General features: G+C 37.4%; 1 protein-coding gene across 2 annotated transcripts in view; it reads left to right on the top strand.

Moving 5' to 3' along the window:
• The window catches only part of LOC133528234 (serine/threonine-protein phosphatase 2A 56 kDa regulatory subunit gamma isoform-like), an 86554-nt gene that overhangs the window by 27247 nt on the left and 40098 nt on the right, over window positions 1–19209 (top strand). For both annotated transcript variants that reach the window (XM_061865518.1, XM_061865519.1), the window contains exon 3: window positions 6923–7103. In XM_061865518.1, the coding sequence (XP_061721502.1) occupies window positions 6923–7103 (181 nt within the window). The remainder of the gene's footprint in view (window positions 1–6922; window positions 7104–19209) is intronic.

Here is a 19209-nt window from a genome sequence, read left to right as displayed (position 1 = left end):
AGAGGATAATTAGCAAATGAAGGAGTGTAGCCGAACTAATAGGAAGAGGATACTTTGCAAATGGAGGAGTCTAGCCGAACTGATAGGCAGACGATACTTTGCAAATGAAGGAGTCTAGGTCCGACTCTAGCGCTTTTCATCAATTTCATCTCACAATAGTTGAGCACCTGCGAAGCAAACATATAAATAAAACTTAGATATAATTCGCTTAAATCAGCTATTTATATTCGGTTCAATGCTTATGAAACCCGTAAACGCAAGCAGATGAACTACCGAAAGTATATTCCGACCAAACCAAATCCAAACGTTAGAAGCTAAAAGGCTTACATTTGTAAATTCATTCCGCATTTTGTCGTACCTACTTGTAAATCAATAACTGTCGACGTTCAGTGAAGCGTGTGCAATAAATATATCGAGTTGATACCAATATAAACTCGCATATATTATCTATGCCATGGAATGTTTGGAGTGGTTGTCAGGTATGCTTCGGTTAATAGTTTTAAAGTTTTTACATGACCGAGACTGTCAGGTTGGTAGTTAATTTGTTATTTTAGCTTTAGTCATCATGTCATCATGCTGTGTGTGCTGTCATGCTGGAGCTAATTTGGATTGATAAAAAAACCAAAATAAAATCAAAAATCATTTACTGTCGCATAAAAATAAACAGCAATAGACAAAGAAAAATAACGCGCAATAAGGTTTGCGTACGATGGGGTTGACTGAACCTATTTAAATAAAGAAATTATAATGTTTCTTCGAAACCATTAGATTAGGGTTGCCGTTGCACTGAGGTGCAACAGCAAGGTGCTGAGCGCAGATAAGAGAAGACTTAATACCTAGCATTGGTAGTAATACAGCAGAATGGAGAAGAGTTTACAACCAATGCTATTGTTATTGTTATTTTTGGAACTTTTATTTGTACCTACATAGGTACTGTACCCCTAGTGTAACTTTGATCGACATCATAACGTGACGAACGCGTTTGCGTTAAGTCTCATTTTGTATAGGATTTTGAGTTTCCAAAACGTCCCGCTTGGCGCGCTCTTTCGAAATCCAATACAAAATGAGACTAAACGCAAACGCGTACGTCACGTTTGGAAATCGAATTTATTTACACTAGGGGTACTGGAGTCCGTCTAAACTACCTCTGCACAGATTACAGAGTTTGATAGCATAGAGTGTGAAAGTATTATATCAATCATCATTATTTCATAGAAATTAAAAAAAATTGCCCAGTATTGGTTGTAATCCAACAGAACGGAGAAGAGATGTGTATTACAAGCATCTCCATCACTCTCGAAAGGCAGCCTAAGGTTAGGCGCCATTCATTTACTACGTAAGGCTTTTTGATCCCCTCCCACCTCTATGTAAGAAAAATAAGAACAGGCCGACCCCTACCCTACCCCCGTATTACGTAAGAATCTGAAGGAAATAATGAATATACGTTAGGTTTGATTTTTTAAAATTATTTTTTTTTTAACGTTTATTTGTACCTACTTACATAGGTACTGGAGTTCGTCTAAACTAACTGCACAGACTCGAGAGTTTGATAGCATAGAGTGTGGAAGTATTATTTCAAACGTCATAACTTCATAGAAATTTTATAACTTTGCCCATCTTTGTGATCTTACATAAGAACTATGGAGACACCATCCCATCCCCGTTGTAAGAAAAAAAATGTTCGACACTGCCCCCCCCCCCCCCCCCCCCCTAAATCGTATTACCTACTCTATTTTCATTGAGACGCCAAGCCCAAGGTAGTAATGATCATGAATAATTAGCATTATTTAATCGTTTAGAATTCAACAAAAAAATTGAAATAAAGATTACAAATTTAATAAAAATGTGGTAAATTTTAATGATCCCCAGTATTCTTATATTTCGTTGGCTTTCCCTTCATTGGGTACAGGTCACAGCCATATCCTTCTATGGCTTCAATGACATTATCCAGCTCGACCTGAAAATAGGTAAATAACGATATTGTTATGTCTGCCCATTCACGGCGATAGCTTGTCTATAATAGATAAGCGCACAATCAGATCAATAAAGGATATCGATTTGCTTTGCTACCACGAATCTAGCTGTTCTAGGACACAAGCCGTTTGTTCGGTAATTAAGGTTGTTGGTATTTTTTTATGATACAGGAGGCAAACGAGCAGACGGATCACCTGATGGTAAGCGACTATAACTTGGATGGAGTATAACTTTGCTTAAACAAACTATGTTTGAAAAGGTTAAAATATTTTTTTTGTTTATTCAGAAACCAAACAGTCATATAAACACATTAAAAAGGCAATACAAAAGATGTACTGCCACAAAAGAACAAGGCAACAAAAAGACCTGAAATAAGTACTTATAGGTAGATACAAGTATAAAATATATATCGTTATTGGGGACAATCTTACACAGATAGACCTAGCTTCAAACTAAGCAAAGCTATGGGTACAAGGTGACGGTATACGTACCGACATATACACGGTGTAACATGAGGAAACCGAAAGATTTGAACAGTGTATTCCTGATCACATTTAAAGACTAAAATGTCATATAAACTTTTCTGGATTTCGCCTAGTTTCAGAGTTAATAGCAATTAAAAAAACATCTTATTGTAACATAGTGGGAAACGCCTTTTTGATGGGGATGATGCCATTATAGGACGTGGTCTAAATCTAAATATCCTTATTGATAGATGTCAAAAAGTAACAAGTAACTTTTGCCAAAACTAGGTTTCACAAAAAAAAAATCGTAAAAATTCATTTTCAGTGCCAGTTTTACTATAAACTATAACATAATTTTTTTATGTACAAATACATTCAAAAATTTGAAAAAAAGAAAATAAAATAAAAAACATTTTGGCGTCATTTACTAAAACTCATATAAAAAAAATCCTTTTAGCCTCAGAATTGCGTGGTTAAAATCTTTCGGTTTCCTCATGTTACACCGTGCATATATGTACAAAGAACATATTATTACATTCATAAATTTGAAATAAATATTCGAGATAAGCACACAAATAAAGACCCTTACCGGGATACGAACCCCTCCCGGGACCTTCATCTTCTTACGCAGGGTCACTACCGTCTAGGCGAGGAGTAGCGCTTCCAATACCGGTATTTTTAAATGCAAAACCGGGATCTCGGTATTTTCAAAAAGGGAAATGTGCAGTATAACCCCTGTTTATCCTTTAAAATGGTTAACAGTTTTGAATGATTCACGGTTGGTTTGACTACACTTAAATCGACCGGGATATAAACCGTGATTACCTTTTATAGTGTTTTGATTGAGCTCCCGATATTTCGACGCAGTTACATGCATCTTGTTCACGGGTAACTTCAAAATTAATATCGTTTAAATATGGGGGGGGGGGGGGGGGGGTTAATATAATATTAATAAGTGCATTAAAATGGTTTTATTCGGCCGTGTCAAGATTGTCAATAAGCTTACTATACGTCAGGCGCATCCTACTGGCATCTCACCCTCATTTATTTATGTACGCGTCAGATATATATTTGGTTATGAATACTGGAGTTCTGTGAATGGTATGTTGATAGTGATATTAATGTTGACGTATTGATGAAGACAGTTTCGGTATTAATACCGGTATTGTGAGAAGTCCGGTATTTCGAATACCCTAGCTGGCTGTTAAATTTTAAGTGATAGGTAGTTGGCTATAATAGTCTTTATTTTAATAATAGTCTATTTCTGCAAAGACACCGCATAATTTATGAGGGTTTAGGTCGGAATAGGGTTTCACACCGTTTTCCAATTATTTTCTTGAAAGGCAAAGCCCTAGAATTTATTCTCTTTTCCCAATTTAACAATTTTTCGTTTGCATATCTAAAAATCGATCGACTATAATTATAAATTTATTCATGTTGGTACTGTTAGCCAAGAAAGTACAAACACATTTGGCTAACATTCTTACTATATGGCCCATAATAGAATGGCTTTATATAATCGTCAAAAATAAAGGTTTGGTGAATTTAAATCCTTTAAAAAGTGTCCCAGGGTGCCCGTGAGCATTGCGAGACATTTTAACTAAGCATTCCTGGTAATACAAGGTGCCCGTGAGCATTGAGAGACATTTTAACTAAGCATTCCTGGTAATATTTAGAAACTAAAATTTTCTGGATTAGGCCTAGTTTCAGAGATAATTAAATGTTTGTCGAAATCATTCTTTCGCCATAAGTCGGTACAAAACACATTTTTGACTGCGGTATTGCCACTTTGAGGTCTAGTCTGGACATGGCCTATTGATTGAATCGAAAATTTTTAAAAAATGTCTTCGAGTGGCTACCCCCAATAAAAAAAAACTTTTTAGTTAATTTTAGGTTGTGTTTATCAATAAAATTTACGTTTTATGTACAGGAGTGTTCAAAAAAGGAAAAAAAAATTTTTTTTTTGTCGAATTTCACAAAAAGTCGTATACATTTTTTTTGCTGTTGCTATCAGGAATGCACCGTTAAAATCTCTCGCAATGCTCACGGGCACCTTGTATAAGTATTCTCAATAAACATTGCAACTGAGATCAACAAAAGTTAATCCACCGTCCCATATTCTCAAACATAGCTAATTACATTAATTCATAATAAAAACGAGTTCAATGGAATCTAATTAACGTATTCTCACGCCTATCTGTTTTATTAAAGACCTAGATAAAAATATTTCCCTGCTTTTACATATTCAAATCAGATTCTTTTTGTAATATTAATCTGTTATAAAACTCGTCAATCTCAAGAATATTGTAATTTCATGCAAATTATATGAAACTATAAATTAAATCTTTTTTCGTGCTTCATACACGTTTTAGCGAAATGCGAGAAGTGCGTCAGATACGATACAAATGAGGCAAGTTTATAGAGAGGTAAATTAAATATATAGCGTCCTGACCAGGGCAGTCAATTGACTTTTCACATACCCGGAAATATATAATAATACTGCGTACAGTGCGTACAGAGTTTTTACTGTGACTTCACGAATCATCTTAAGTGCTGATTTACACGGCGCGGGAACTCGTATGCGATTTTAGTTACATTGAGAACTATTGGTTCCATCCAATTCAGCCGACCAATCAAATGCCGCAATGTAATGAAATCGCATGCGAGTTCTCGCACCGTCTAAATGAGCCTTAATTATTGTCCCTTACGCATGACATGTTATCCTTCTCACTTATACAATTACGGCTTGGAAAAGTCGCGAACCGATTCGATCTGTACGTGTCTGTAGCGCTGCATGACGGTAATGGGAAACATGAGTTATCTGACAGTTTACAGCTGCTATATAGTATGAAGATGTCATCCCTTGAAACTCAGTTCTGTGACAGCTGCAGTGATTGAGCAGTTCTAGCCAAATGCAGCTTCCGCACTGGATGCCGGGGTTCGATTCGAACTCTTTATCGTGCGATCTTAAGTCGGGTCCAGACTGGTGTAACGTGTAATGTAATCCGTATTACACATTACACGTAATCTTACATTACACATTACACCCGTCTGGATCCGGCTTTTAGAACTTGTGCTTAAACGTTTTTTTTTATATCTATGCGTTAGTATTGACATTCTGAAAAAAGATGAACAACATTGTTGACAAAGTCTTTGAGCAGGCATACATTCAATGCTAGAACTGATCTCCTAGCCCACGCAATGTTCCAGGCGGTCTAAATATAAGACCTGTCTCTCGACTCAATCTGCTTATCGTCCGTTCTGGTCAGCGCGGCAACATTGACATTGAATCCCACATCTATTGACCTAAATACTTAGGGCTGCCTCTACAAGATAAAGATGGATATCTTAAAAGCCCTTAAAGGCACAATCAATGCGATAGTCTACGTACGAACTACGTACTTATTATTATCGTTAAATGGTTATTGGTGCTGTATTCATCAGATGTGTATTGTTTACAGAATACACAATAAATAATTATAGTACAAGATTGATTTGTCTAACTAGCCTAGGTAATCATTCATACAAATTATTAAGCCTCTTTTAGCTAATACTATACAATCCTTACCTTTGCAAAAGAACTAAAATAGTTTCACAGGGCATAGTGAAATAAGTTTGAAAGCATTATTTAAAAGTATTTTTAATTTTAAAATGTAAACCTTTTTAAAGTCTTACTTTATAAATGAACTGTAAGAATAAAACAAAGGTTGCGTAGTAGCTACAGAAACATTAGATGAAATGGACAATAATGGAAAGGGTGCTTTTATAAAATTGTTGAAAAAATCGCCACGCCCATGAAATATCAAAGAAAATACGAATTGATTTACCGTAAACAGTTCTGATTTATCTCATTAAAAAAACATATATTGTATATACTATTGGCAACCCTTCGTAAACACATGACGTTTTATTGCGTCTCATATCGTAAACTACCGCTTTATTGATATCCTGGCGACCATCTTTGATGGCCTCCATTGTTCCTTTATTGCCGATCGATATTGTGTGTGGATCAAGTAAAGTGTGTCAATTGAGCCCAATTTGGCCAGAGTTATTGGGCTGTACAATTTACCTATGATGTGTCAAAAGAAGTACTTGGAACAGCTAGAGTTTTGTAAAAATCATTTCACCAACTTGATACATGTAACCTGACGATTTCCTGTACCTTACCTTGCGTCAACCTTGGATCAGCAATGTGCGGTGAATTGTCATTATCAGGTGGCAATTGTCATCATAGTGAAACAGAGGCCAGGTCGTGCTTATTTTTACATGTCTGCAATCGCGTGACTAAACGTAATTATTGTCTTTCCTATGAGTCGGTCTCGGAAACCACTTACTTCTTGATCATGTCGTATCAAATGCACTGAAGTTATATAACTTTTGATAGCCATTTTGGCCTTATCGTTTCAGGGCGCTTGATCCCCATATGTCTAAAATTATGTATTGTTTTCTGAATCATCTGACGGAATTCCCCATCTTTGCCACAGGGTCGTCCAGAAAAGCCGTCGTCCATAGCATCTGGCCCGCCACCGCCGGCTGCCATAGTACCAAAGTCTGCCGACGGACCAAGGCCACCGGGATGGAACGGACAGCCCAGGCGGCACGGCTCCAGCCGGTTCAACGTACACAACCATAACCAGGAGCTGGTGAAACTACCACCCATCAAAGGTTAGTGTCTTTATCCATAGCATCAGGTCAGGCACTAATGGTAGCTATTGTACCAAAGTCCGCGGACTGCTCCGAGATGACACGAAGCAGCCCAGGCAGCATTTCTGCTGTCGGTTTAACGTACACAATACACAACAGGAGCTGGTCAAACTACCTCCCATCAGTTCCGAAGGACCGCGAGAGCCTGTTGAACATACAAGTGTACTGCAAAAGTGCATGGATGGATACATCATCAACAGAATTCGTTCATAAAGTGGCCATGTGCTTTTGCACCTCTATGTACATAATCGTAACCAGGAGTTGATGAAGCTACCACAAATTGCACCAAAGCCAAGTAGAAAGCAGTAAGTTTCCCAGGGAGAAAGATTTTAGGCACTGTAAGTTAACGTCTCAGGCTATCATTATAAGAGGACGTACCTACACTAATAATAATAATAAACGCCCCTCCTACTGTTGCTTTTAGAAGGCAGAGCTGTCTAGTCTACCTAAGTATCTTAACATGGTTTCGGCAAGAGTGGTTGTGCGGGGCCTCTAGGTTTCAAAACGGAAAGTCATGAAGGTGTTTTAGAGCATTAAACCCATGTGGCTTGTGAACACTGCTCTTTTAATGATTTTCAAAATGATAGTTGCAAGCAGATTTCTGGTCGGTAGATACAAGAACCTATTCCACGGTTTGACTTATCTGAAATAGTCATGAATTGACTAATCTTTCACAATGTCTAAATCTAAAACCCCGCTAGCAATCTCAGAAAAATAAAAAGAGTAGCGTCCATTAACAATGTTTACATCAAAGTCTTGCATTGAAAACAATTTAGAGGACAAAAGAACAACTGGCGCTAATTAACGCTAAAAATGGCTCTAATTGGCACCTGCGGCTACGGTAATGGGATAGCGCTCGTTCTCATTGACGCTTCATAATGTGTCCGAAACGTATTTACGTCAATTTACTTTGCTACAAGGGCGGATTTTTATTTTGCTGTGTTTTTTTTTCTCGATTTTCGATAGAGTTCCCTATTTTGTACAATATAAGCGCAATTATACTATTTTTCCTACAAAATTTACCTCCTAGCTACGAAAAATTGAATTTTTGTAACTCAACGGTAAAATAACTTCCACATTGGAATTTTGTATTTATTCCGCCCAGAATGGGGAGCTCATCAAACGTACCAAATCTTATCAGAATATGACGCAAAAATACTACAACAAAATAAGTTATGAATAGTAGAAGAAGGTTTGTCATGGGTGGGGCACTATCATTTAGTTTAGAGCCTCAAGCAAACTAACAAAACCAATTATTTGGTCAAAAAACAACAACAAATTCCGAATGATGGACCACTTGCACACTTTGCGACGAAGACCGTCCTATAGACAAGTTTATCTGGATAACATGGGTTTAGATGTAAAGCTTTGATTGGAAATCATAGGCAAGATAAAAAATAACAATTATAGTACACAATTGTATTTTTTTCTTAGGCTTTTACGTTTTTATAAGATTTTGTTATATAAGAGTCGGTAAAAGTAAAGGTTCAGGTTAGTTATCAATTATCATAATCTGTATTCTAGTAAATAGAATGTCATGAAAGCTGTTGTACAAACAGCAACGCTCTTAACTGTCTACCGGTGGACCTTCTGCCTTTTGTAATAAGGTCCACCGATGGACAGTTAACCGTGTGGGCGATGGTACGGGTCATCAGGTTCTAAGTATAGTATCAACTGATGGGTGTAGGATGATATATAATGTAACATCGTGAACAATGTTAACTGAAAATAAACCTAATTGCAAAACAACATGGCCCACCGATGGTCAGTTATGTACAGTGCTGCTTGCTGTACAGTGTACATTATATAGTACAACTAGTTTTAAGGAAAGTGTCGTGTCTTAGCACGTCTATTTTAAATGGTTCTTAATATACCTATTCCTCTTCTCCACCGACAAGAGCCAGGCTCTTAAATTATGATGATGATATCGCCTCTGCATCTGCTATCACTTCTCCCTTTCTCTCCCTACTTGTCAAAATCACACGTGACCGTTTTTACGCGCGACTCCTGATATCTAGTGCGACTTCAAATATGAAGTCGCGCGTGACAGTGCAAGTCATGCTAAGCAGTCTAACATATATTTTATTAAACTTATATTATCATGTTCTAAGTACTAACACAAACTTTTTAGAGATTTTTCAACATCCTATCAACAAAAGTCAAGATATGTATGTCAATACCTAATAGTTCAGTTCAGGTAGCGTCCAACGACATAAGACCTTTGCCCACTTTGATTTGATGGCTGCACGTTTACGACGTGACGAGGCATTCACGGCATCAAAGGGTATTTTATGTTCGATAACATTTTTCACGACTGACGCTAGTCTGTAGATTACATAATGCAGATACTACAGTTTAAAAAAAATGACAGTAGTATTTACCAAGTTGTTGCTTCGCTCAACTCTTCCAAAGCTAGGACATTATTACGCTTCGCGCTTTTAGCAAATTAAATTCAACTGTCATGTGAACATACTCGTATTCGACCACAACGGAGCCAGTTAATAAAAATAATCACAGATATGATTGTGATATCACTTCTGAGTTGTATTTTTCTGAATCCTCTACTTCTGTAGATGATCGGAATTTGCGGTAATGCTTCTATGAAATCGGCGGCCATCTGACCTTCCATCCATCTATCTCAAAGGCAGGATTTGACAGTGCCGGCGCGACAAAAACATTCGTAGAGCCGAAATCGAAGCTAATAATGTGGCTTTGCTTTTCTTCATGAGCTAGTAAAACTAAAAAAGAGCTCAATTAGGTATCTGAAAATTGGATATGCGGATAGGAATCGAGCTTACGGACCCCCGGCCACTGCCATCTGGGCATCTACTAGGCTCCTACTACTTCAATCCCCCTATTTCACCACGCCGACATTTGTCAGTGACATATACGTCGAGTGACAATTGTCAAGTCTTGTCACTTGTAAAAATTACTCTTGTTTCATCAAATCATTGACATTAAATGAAGGTGGGCAATGTAACAAAATGCCTGTCATGTTTGTAAGCACTTCTATAAAAAACAGTTTACGAAATTGTCACTTGTCACCTGTTACTTGACAATTGTTACTCGACATATATCACTGACAAATGGCGGCGTGGTGAAATTAGGGGCTTATAATTTCCGTTTTCATAGAGTCGCATATCTGCAGTAGTATGTAACCTGTGCCACAGCGGAAACCGTGGGCGCGAAGGAAATTGGAAACCCAGATACGACTCGAAAAGCGCTATCTTTCGGGAAAATTCATTTCTAATGTCGATGAAAAGCTGACGGTATAAGCCTTGATAAGAGTTTCAGGTTTCATTCGCTGGCTAAGTACGCTTTACATCTATAGTATCTATACGATCGCCGGGAAATTGCAAAAGACGACGACATAGAGTGCTATCACCGGTAGTTAGCATCCTAACAGCAGTTGTCCATTCTACAAAATATCAGGACCACATTACCAATATACTTAAAAATAAAAACAAAACTACTTCCACAATCGACTGTTCTCTAACAGTATAAAAGTTTTTTTGTTTCGTAATTACAGACAAAAGTATTGTAAACGATGTTCTGATACTTAGTGAAATGGAGATCTTAGCTCGGTTGTCGGAAATCCATGACACTGGCCCAGTCCGCCCGGCCCTGGCGACCGTATAGGTGCAATAAGCTCTCAAGTAGGTAATTTTACGTGTTATTTCTAATGGCATCTGTCAAATCTAAAATGCCATTAATAATCGTTTGTCCCTGTCTGTTACTGACATTTGTGTTTGTTAGGAAGAGAAGAGGTTTGCTGGGAAAGATTCATTCGGGTGGAGTCACTACCGACTACGACCAGACCGGTTGTTAAATAAAAAAAAAATCAAAATCAAAATCAAAATAGTTTATTTGGTATCTATTAGAATTTAAACAATATTGGTAATGGATACCTCCTGGTAAGTATAGCAATACTTGTGTTAGGAGGTACCGCTCCTTCCTGACGGAGTTTTTCGGGTTTATCTCAGTTGACTTATTATTTTATAAGGTACATTTTGCTAGTTTAACTATATCTAGCTAACTATATATAGCTTATTTATATAAATATTATTACAAAACCATTTTATGAAATTTGTTGTAACTATTCAAAGAAAAATATAATTAATTATGATACATTTCATTTCACTTCAATTTTAACTAAATTTATTATACTAAGTATAACATGTAATTACAATCAATATTCAAATTATAATTTACAATCATAAGTATAATTACAATAAAACCTAATTTATTTACTTACTTAATCCTAATTCTATTGTTTTAAGACTAGGCTAAACCTGTAAGTTTGTGTGTGTGTGTGTGTGTGTGTGTGTGTGTGTGTGTGTGTGTGTGTGTGTACTGTGTATGTGTGTATGTGGGTTTGCGTGTGCATGCATGTTTAGCATTTAAGGCTTATGAAGCGATTCAGTCTCATCATAGGTAAGTGTCAGTAACCATTCTGTGATTTTCCTTTTACAATTTATCCGTTGCATTGGATAGATGTTGAGAACTTTGTTAATTTTATTATACATCTGTGAAGATATTGCATAAAATTGTCTTTTTGCAAATAACGATTTTGTTGGCCATATAGGGGCTACTACGTAACTTCGCCTACGATTTAGTAGACATGGATTAAAATTTAGTGTCTTATGCAGTTTGACTACAGTGAGAAGCACATATAATTTCCTCATGCTCAAGATATTACTGTTTTTGTATAGATCATTCGTTGGGTATTTTCTGGGGAGTTTATACATGACCTTAAGCAAAGACCTCTGTCCTCTCTCAACCTGTAAGAATTTCGTCTTTGTAGCTCCACCCCAGGCGACAATACAATAGCTCATCACTGACTGCGCGAGTGCATTGTATAATTGTTCCAGCAATCTTTTGTCGGCTACATGCCTAAGGATTTTAAATATCCATATAAGTTTTCTTATCCGGTTATTTATGTACTCAATATGCGGATGCCAGCTCAGCCTCTGGTCTAAAATGACCCCAAGGTATTTAATGGATGCCACTTTTGTAAGTTGAGTACAATCACAAGACGAAGAATATTCATTTTCATTACATATATGCATTGTTAATTTAAGATCTGATTTAGGTTGGGTATTTTGATATTTCGCGAAACACATGAAGTTTGTTTTCTCCAGGTTTAAGGTGAGGAGGTTTTCTCTAAGCCAGGAGGAGACCAGCCTGAGGCCCTTTTCAGCATACTTAAACACTGACTGCCAGGTTTTTGCTTTAAAAACCATAGCTGTGTCATCCGCATAAGAGTAGACACACCCGTTGTCAATTTTGATGTTTGTGAGGTCATTTATGTAAACCAGGAAGAGCGTAGGACCGAGAATACTCCCTTGGGGGACGCCAAAAGTAATTTTCTCTTCCCGGCTTACATAATCACCCACTTTGACTTTTTGAGTACGATTACACAGATAGTCTTCAAGCAGTTTTAGTGGAGTTCCCCTAATCCCAAGCCGTTCAAGTTTTTGTACAAGAATGGAGGGAGAGACTGTGTCAAATGCTTTTTTTAGATCCAAGAACACTGCCAGGCTCTTTTCACCATTGTCAATTTGTTTAGTAATTTGAGACGTAAGGGCCAGAACAGCGTCCTCCGTCGATCTGCCATTTCTAAAACCAAACTGCGATTCAGAGAGTATGTTAAATTTATTTAGGTACGATTTAAGTCGGTTGTTAATAACTTTTTCAATAATTTTAGAAATGGCAGGTAAGACGGAGATCGGTCGATAGTTGTTTGCACTGTCTCTCTCACCACCCTTGTACACCGGAGTTACAATTGATTGTTTTAGCGGACTAGGAAATACGCCATGTGTGAAGCAGAGGTTCACTAAATGACTTATGATAGGTACAATCAAAGGCCTGGCTACTTTAAGGAAGCGTGTGGTGATACCATCCCATCCGGGAGCGCTATCAGATTTAAGACTCGCGATGACATTGTCAATTTCCAATGGGTCTGAGTTTAATAAGACAAAGGAATTAGCGATAGTTGGTGGGGAAATTAAAGAACGGGAGCTTTCTGTTGTAGTATTTTCCCCTATATCTTCTGCGAGGTTTTTGCCTACGACAGAAAAAAGTTATTGATATAGTTTACTGATTCCATTGGCGACGACTTTGAACTTAACAGCTGTATATTCTGTGTCTTAGTTGATTTATAATGGGTAACTTTTTTAATAGCTGTCCACAGGGCTTTTGGATCTTTGGATGATTTACTGAGTAGTTCTCTATCGTATTTTTGTTTTAGTTTTCTTATTAATTTGTTGCAGTAGTTGCGATAACGTCTGTATGTGATACGCAGGACCTCGTTATTGGGATCAGAACTAAGACTTTTTTGCATCTTGTTTCTGTTTCTAATACAACGCAGAACGCCAGTTGTGATCCAGGGTTTTATATTACGCAGTTTACTCGAGACCTTTTTATTTACCTTACTTTCGTCTAGGGAGGTCATTAGCTTATTTATCAACTGTTGTGTGACGAAGAGAGGGTCATTAATATATAGCAATTCTTCAATATTTTTATTTTTAAGGTTATTTAGAGCTTCCTTAAAGTCTATTTTCGTGATATTTTTCTGGATGGGATCTTTCATATCTAGACGCTTAAGTACCAGTAGCACAGCTAGGTGGTCAGTGACAGATGTATTCAAAACGGCTACATAGGCGGACGCACTACGGTCCCCAATTTTAAGGATATAATGATCAAGACAGCTTTTTTCTCTTGTTGGGTGCGCATGGCCTGGTAATAAGCCATGAGTAGCCAACATGTTGAGATAATTATGCCTATTTGTTTCGTCATGAGTTGGTTCTTGCAAGCGGTGGATAATGTTTATGTTTATATCTCCAGTTATTATTATGTTGCGACAAGATTTTATAGTTTCAAGGTGGTTACTTAAGGAATCTATAAATTTGGAAGCATCTAGGTTTGAAGGCGATCGGTAAATACATAAAATTATTTTATCTTTACAAGTTAATTGAATACATGATGCCTGATCTAATTTAATTTCTGTGGCACTGGCTCTCAAGTAGTTTTTGAAATATATTACCACACCGTCATTCTGATTAATATTATATATAGATGCGAGGGAGGTGTAATTTTTTATACTCTGAATGGGTTTGTGAGGGTTTAAGCGACATTCTGTTAATGTTATAATATCGATATCGAAGTCCAAAAGAGAGAGGGTAATGTTAAGATTGTCAAAGTTAGCGTTACCATTAATGAAATGAAAATGATTACAACTACAATAACTTCTTTTACAAACAGTGAAATGCCGAAAGAATGCGTCGTTCTCATGTACTGGTATTATGTGCATTTATCGTACAAGTATGATAATTGCATCTCCGACACTTGCTTCGGTTTCTTGTGCAGAAAGAGCAATTACATAGTTGTTTGTCGTTACGCTGTCTGTTATCACGCGAACCAGCTCAGGATTCAAGTTTTTTGTAGAATGCTTTTACATTAACTTGATGAAGTCGTTTGAATACATGTCAACTATTTTAAGTTGGCGTAGTCATCTTACTCATCTCTTATATACATCGGGCCGCAAATGATGAAAATGTATGTACACGAAATAGCTATGTACAGGTTATTTACAACACATTAGTCACATTACACAATAGCACAGACATAGGAACAATAATTATTTACGCGGTAAACTAAAAGGCAACAACAGTTCGGTTTGATAGAGCGAGCAAATATTTCCAACTTTTTAAAAACAAAAGACGCGCGCTTTGCCCTACAGCGCGTAATGGAGGTTGGTTTTGAGCACGTCGATTACATCTCTCTCAATCACTCTCCCTTATTAGTGCGACAGTGACAGTTGCGTTTCGTTCCCTACGGAGCGTTAACGATTGGCACGTTTGCGACGCACATTGCGTCGACAATTTGTATGTAGGGGAGAATTTCTTATTGCAGTGATTAAAATGTTAGAGAAGCTAAAATTGTTATGTTATGATAGGATGAATAAAAATTGAGAACTGATACTGGCCTAACATCTATTCGTTTAGAAGCAGATATAGTTCGTTTTTTTTGCATTAGAAAAAAGGGGAACAATCTTGACGTGTCTATGGCAAAGCTACACGGCAACCACTAGTTGGCATTTGACATTTACGTTAGCGACTGCGTGAACTCGATCGCATTCCCTCTCTATCGCACCAATCTATCCGTGCGAGCGAGATGGACTGCGATCGAGTTTACACAGTCACTAACTTAAACGTTAAGTGTCAACTCGTGGTACGGCTACTAATCGTAATCGAAACATTAATCGGCCGTCAAATTTGACATGAATTGCTTTTCTATTCGTAACTTATACATTTACAAACAGGTTAAAATGCAAAGATATTTATTCTAAAACTTATTAAATAAAAAAATACAATCATTAAAATACTTAAGGACTAACAAATAAACTTAACTATAAATAAAACTAAACCTAAATAAAATGCGGGACGATTCAGCTGACGATATGTAAATATTTGTTAGTTCCTAGGTTGTTACGCTATTATTATCTAACCTCAAATGTACCGCTATGATTTCAGGGTTTACATTTACAGCCATAAACATGCCAAGATTGCCAAGCTGTTTGATCTCTGGGAACCGGAAAAATCTTGACATTCATTGTTCTGTGTTTTTTGTTGCAAATGGGACATCATTCAAAATTATGAAAGTTTTGACGTTGGTTGGACGTCAAAGATTCTTTATACGATTCATTTTAATGCGGAATAGCTGGGCACCTATCTTCGTATAGGAAAAAGTCGCTTGCAAAAGTTGCAAAGAATATTCGGAAAAAAATGAACCGTACGTACCTCTCGGTCGCACTTGTAAATTCTTAAGTGTGACAGGGAGGCAACACGTCGAACGAGAATCGCGGTAGGCCCTTAGGAGTCTTGATAATTTGTAGGTGTATGCCTGATACCATACTTATTATTTCAACAGCTGTTTAAAAAACAGAGAATCACTCTTTTTCAAGTCAGGCGATGTTTGGCATGGTAGGCAATATAGAGCCAGTTTACAAAACTAAAAAGTATACGGCACACGAATTCATAGACGAATTTTCATTACATCCGACGTCTGCAATATAGAATTGGTCAACCAAGCATTGTTTTTCTCGCAAATTGCAATAATCGTGGTCTTTGACATTGTTCTGATCGCAAATAGCGAAATAATCGGTGTGCGCATATAGTAAAGACCATTATTTTCAAGGGCACTTGATGACCAAACATCATGACGCTTTTCGTTTAAGCACTACGTATAGGAACTATACGACCGTTTCAATCTTTTCTGCCCAATATTTCTTAAATGGAACAAAAAGAGCTTAAAACCGAATTAAAACCGCTCGCGAAATTACGCAGTTTGTGTGCAAAATAATGCAAGTTGGTGCAGTGGCCGATTTGCTCTAAGGTCCAGTAACCCGTGCCTACCCTACTGAGCCTAGGGCTGCGAGGGCGGCCAGATATTAGGGACGGCAGATATGTCAGTGTCAAAGTTTTGAAAATTCGACACTTTTAACACTGACATCCGATCCATATCGTATCTAGAGCTTATATTTGACGTATATTAAAGTTCGAATCGGGCCGTATGATGGGTGCTGAGCAGTGTTGGTCGAAACGTTAATGCAATTGACCATTAACCATTACAAATTGAACCGTAAACTGCAACCATCCGTTACGGTTTACGGTTCAATTATCAGTCGCTTTTCGGTGAAGGAAAACATCGTGAGGAAACCGGACTATTTCCAATAAGGCCCTTACCCTCTGGATTGGAAGGTCAGATGGCAGTCGCTTCCAAAAAAATTAGTGCCTACACCACTTCTGGGGATTAGTTGTCAAGCGGACCCCAGGCTCCCATGAACCGTGGCAAAAATGCCGGGACAACGCGAGGAAGGGCGGCCAAGACTGCAAATCCGCCACTGGGTTGGTTTTTCCTTTTCACGAGAGCAATCTTAAGAACATAGGTACAGTCAACTACAATAATATGTTACTCTGTACTACTACTGTAAATCATATTGATTCAGTTATCAATAAAAGTAATAAAATGCTTGGGTTCATAAAGCGTATTGGCAAAAACTTCAAACGCGTTGACACTTATCAAACTCTTTTCAATGCTCTTGTTCGTTCTCGTCTTGAATACTGTTGTCAAGTCTGGAATCCTGGCTACGCAGTGCATATCAATCGACTGGAAAAAGTGCAACGTTCCTTTACTCTATTTTTAGTATTTAAGACAAGGAACGAGGGAGTTCGTAAAAACCTGACATACGAAGAGAGACTTCAACGGTTTAAAATGTCCTCTTTACAACTCAGGCGGTCTTTCCTTGACATGGCTCTGTTACACAAATTGGTAAACGGTAAAATCGCGGAACCTTACTTGTTGGGAGGTTTAAATTTTACAGTACCGAAAGCTAGCACACGGTCTTGTCGTCGCACTATTTTTCGCCCCGGTTCTACCAGGACTAAACTGGGCAAGTCACTTCCGGTCCATAGAATGCAAGTAACTTGGAATAATCTGTCACTTCAACAAAACTTCGAAATAGACATATTTAGTGATTCTATTCAAAATTTAAAGCGCAGAATGTTTAAAAAAACTTAATATGCTTGTAATATTATATTAGTACTATTAGTAGTAGTTAGTATTTTCCTATGCATGTTTCAATCACTTAATCTATTAATGTATAGTTGTAGTTAATAATGTAGTGTAAAAAGCCTCGAACTGTTTGAGTGTTGTTGCACACCTGTTATTGGTGCATAGATATTATACGTGGCCACTATACTTGTTACTTTGCTAGCTTTGTTTATGTACTGTTGGTGTGTCTTATAAAATAAAATAAAAATAAAAATAAAATAATACTCTGCGAAGGCCACAAAAATATCTGACACGCTCTACAAATAAAATCGTGTCAGAAATTTTAGCCGCTTTCGTTGTGTAACATATTATTGCTGGTGACTGTATATGTGCTTTAAAAGTTTATGCTTACAAGCAGTGTTAATGCAATTAACCATTATTGGCCAATAACAATTATAAATTGAACCGTAAACTGTAACGGTCCGTTACGGTTTACGGTTCAATTTATCAAGGTTAATTGCTAATTGCAATTAACGTTCGGCCAACACTGCTTACAAGTTTACGTGGCCGGTGTGAGTAAACAACATCTAATCTGCATCTGCAGGGGATAGTCTAACCTCTCACATGAGTTTAGCTCGTGTAATATACCCTTTGATACAACTTTGTAATCGACCCAGCCTGCGTTGGCGGCATATAATTTCCATGTCAGTACGCTCGGCGCTATGTCGAGAAACAAAAATTGTTTACGCGGTGGGTAAAAAGATAACAGCATTGCCGTTGCCAGGAGGTTTTGAGATTATACTAAGCAACTTTTACTATGAGACCAACCCCGAAATCGCGAATAAAAAATTTACCCTCCCATAGAAAATAGACCAAGTGTTTTTATATTTTACTTTAATATTCATACTATAAAATAAATAACCTAATCCAAGATTTTAAATAAATAAAGGAGGTTGCAACTTCCATGTAGTTGCAACCGTTTATAGGCTATCAAATTGATAGTGAAAGACGTATTGTTTGCTTACGCTACATTTTTTAAATACTAAGTGACCCGTTTTTATTGCTCTTGATATCGTTCACGCGCATGTATGAACGTATGCAATAGATTACATAATTCTAGAATAATCCTCGGAATGCCCCGCGAGCAGCGTGCGGCGTGCGATTTGATTGTTGCCTGTAAAGCAGTGTTGCCAGGTGTGTGTGTGAGTGTCAAAGTTATCGTACCGATGAATAAAATATCGTACGCCCATCAAAAGGCACTACTCCCAAAATTTCTTGCAAAATAAGCTTACATGTCAAGAAAACAATTTTCGTCCAAAGTGTGCATAGACCAGTTTTATATTTGTGTATTTTTGTGAAAGATCAAAACGGTTTACATTAAATTTCGACATTTTCGACTTAAACCACGGACGCGAACATCCAAAATGTGCTAATTGTCGCCTATTTCTGAAGGAAATCGTCATATCTTTCTTCAAAACGTTTTGGGTAGCAACGTCCAATGGCTGAAATTATC

The sequence above is a fragment of the Cydia pomonella genome, chromosome 19 (assembly GCF_033807575.1).
Source record: "Cydia pomonella isolate Wapato2018A chromosome 19, ilCydPomo1, whole genome shotgun sequence".
In the NCBI taxonomy this organism is placed as follows: Eukaryota; Metazoa; Arthropoda; class Insecta; order Lepidoptera; family Tortricidae; genus Cydia; species Cydia pomonella.
Note: the sequence above shows the minus strand (reverse complement) of the source record. Positions and strands in the feature narration are given on the sequence as shown.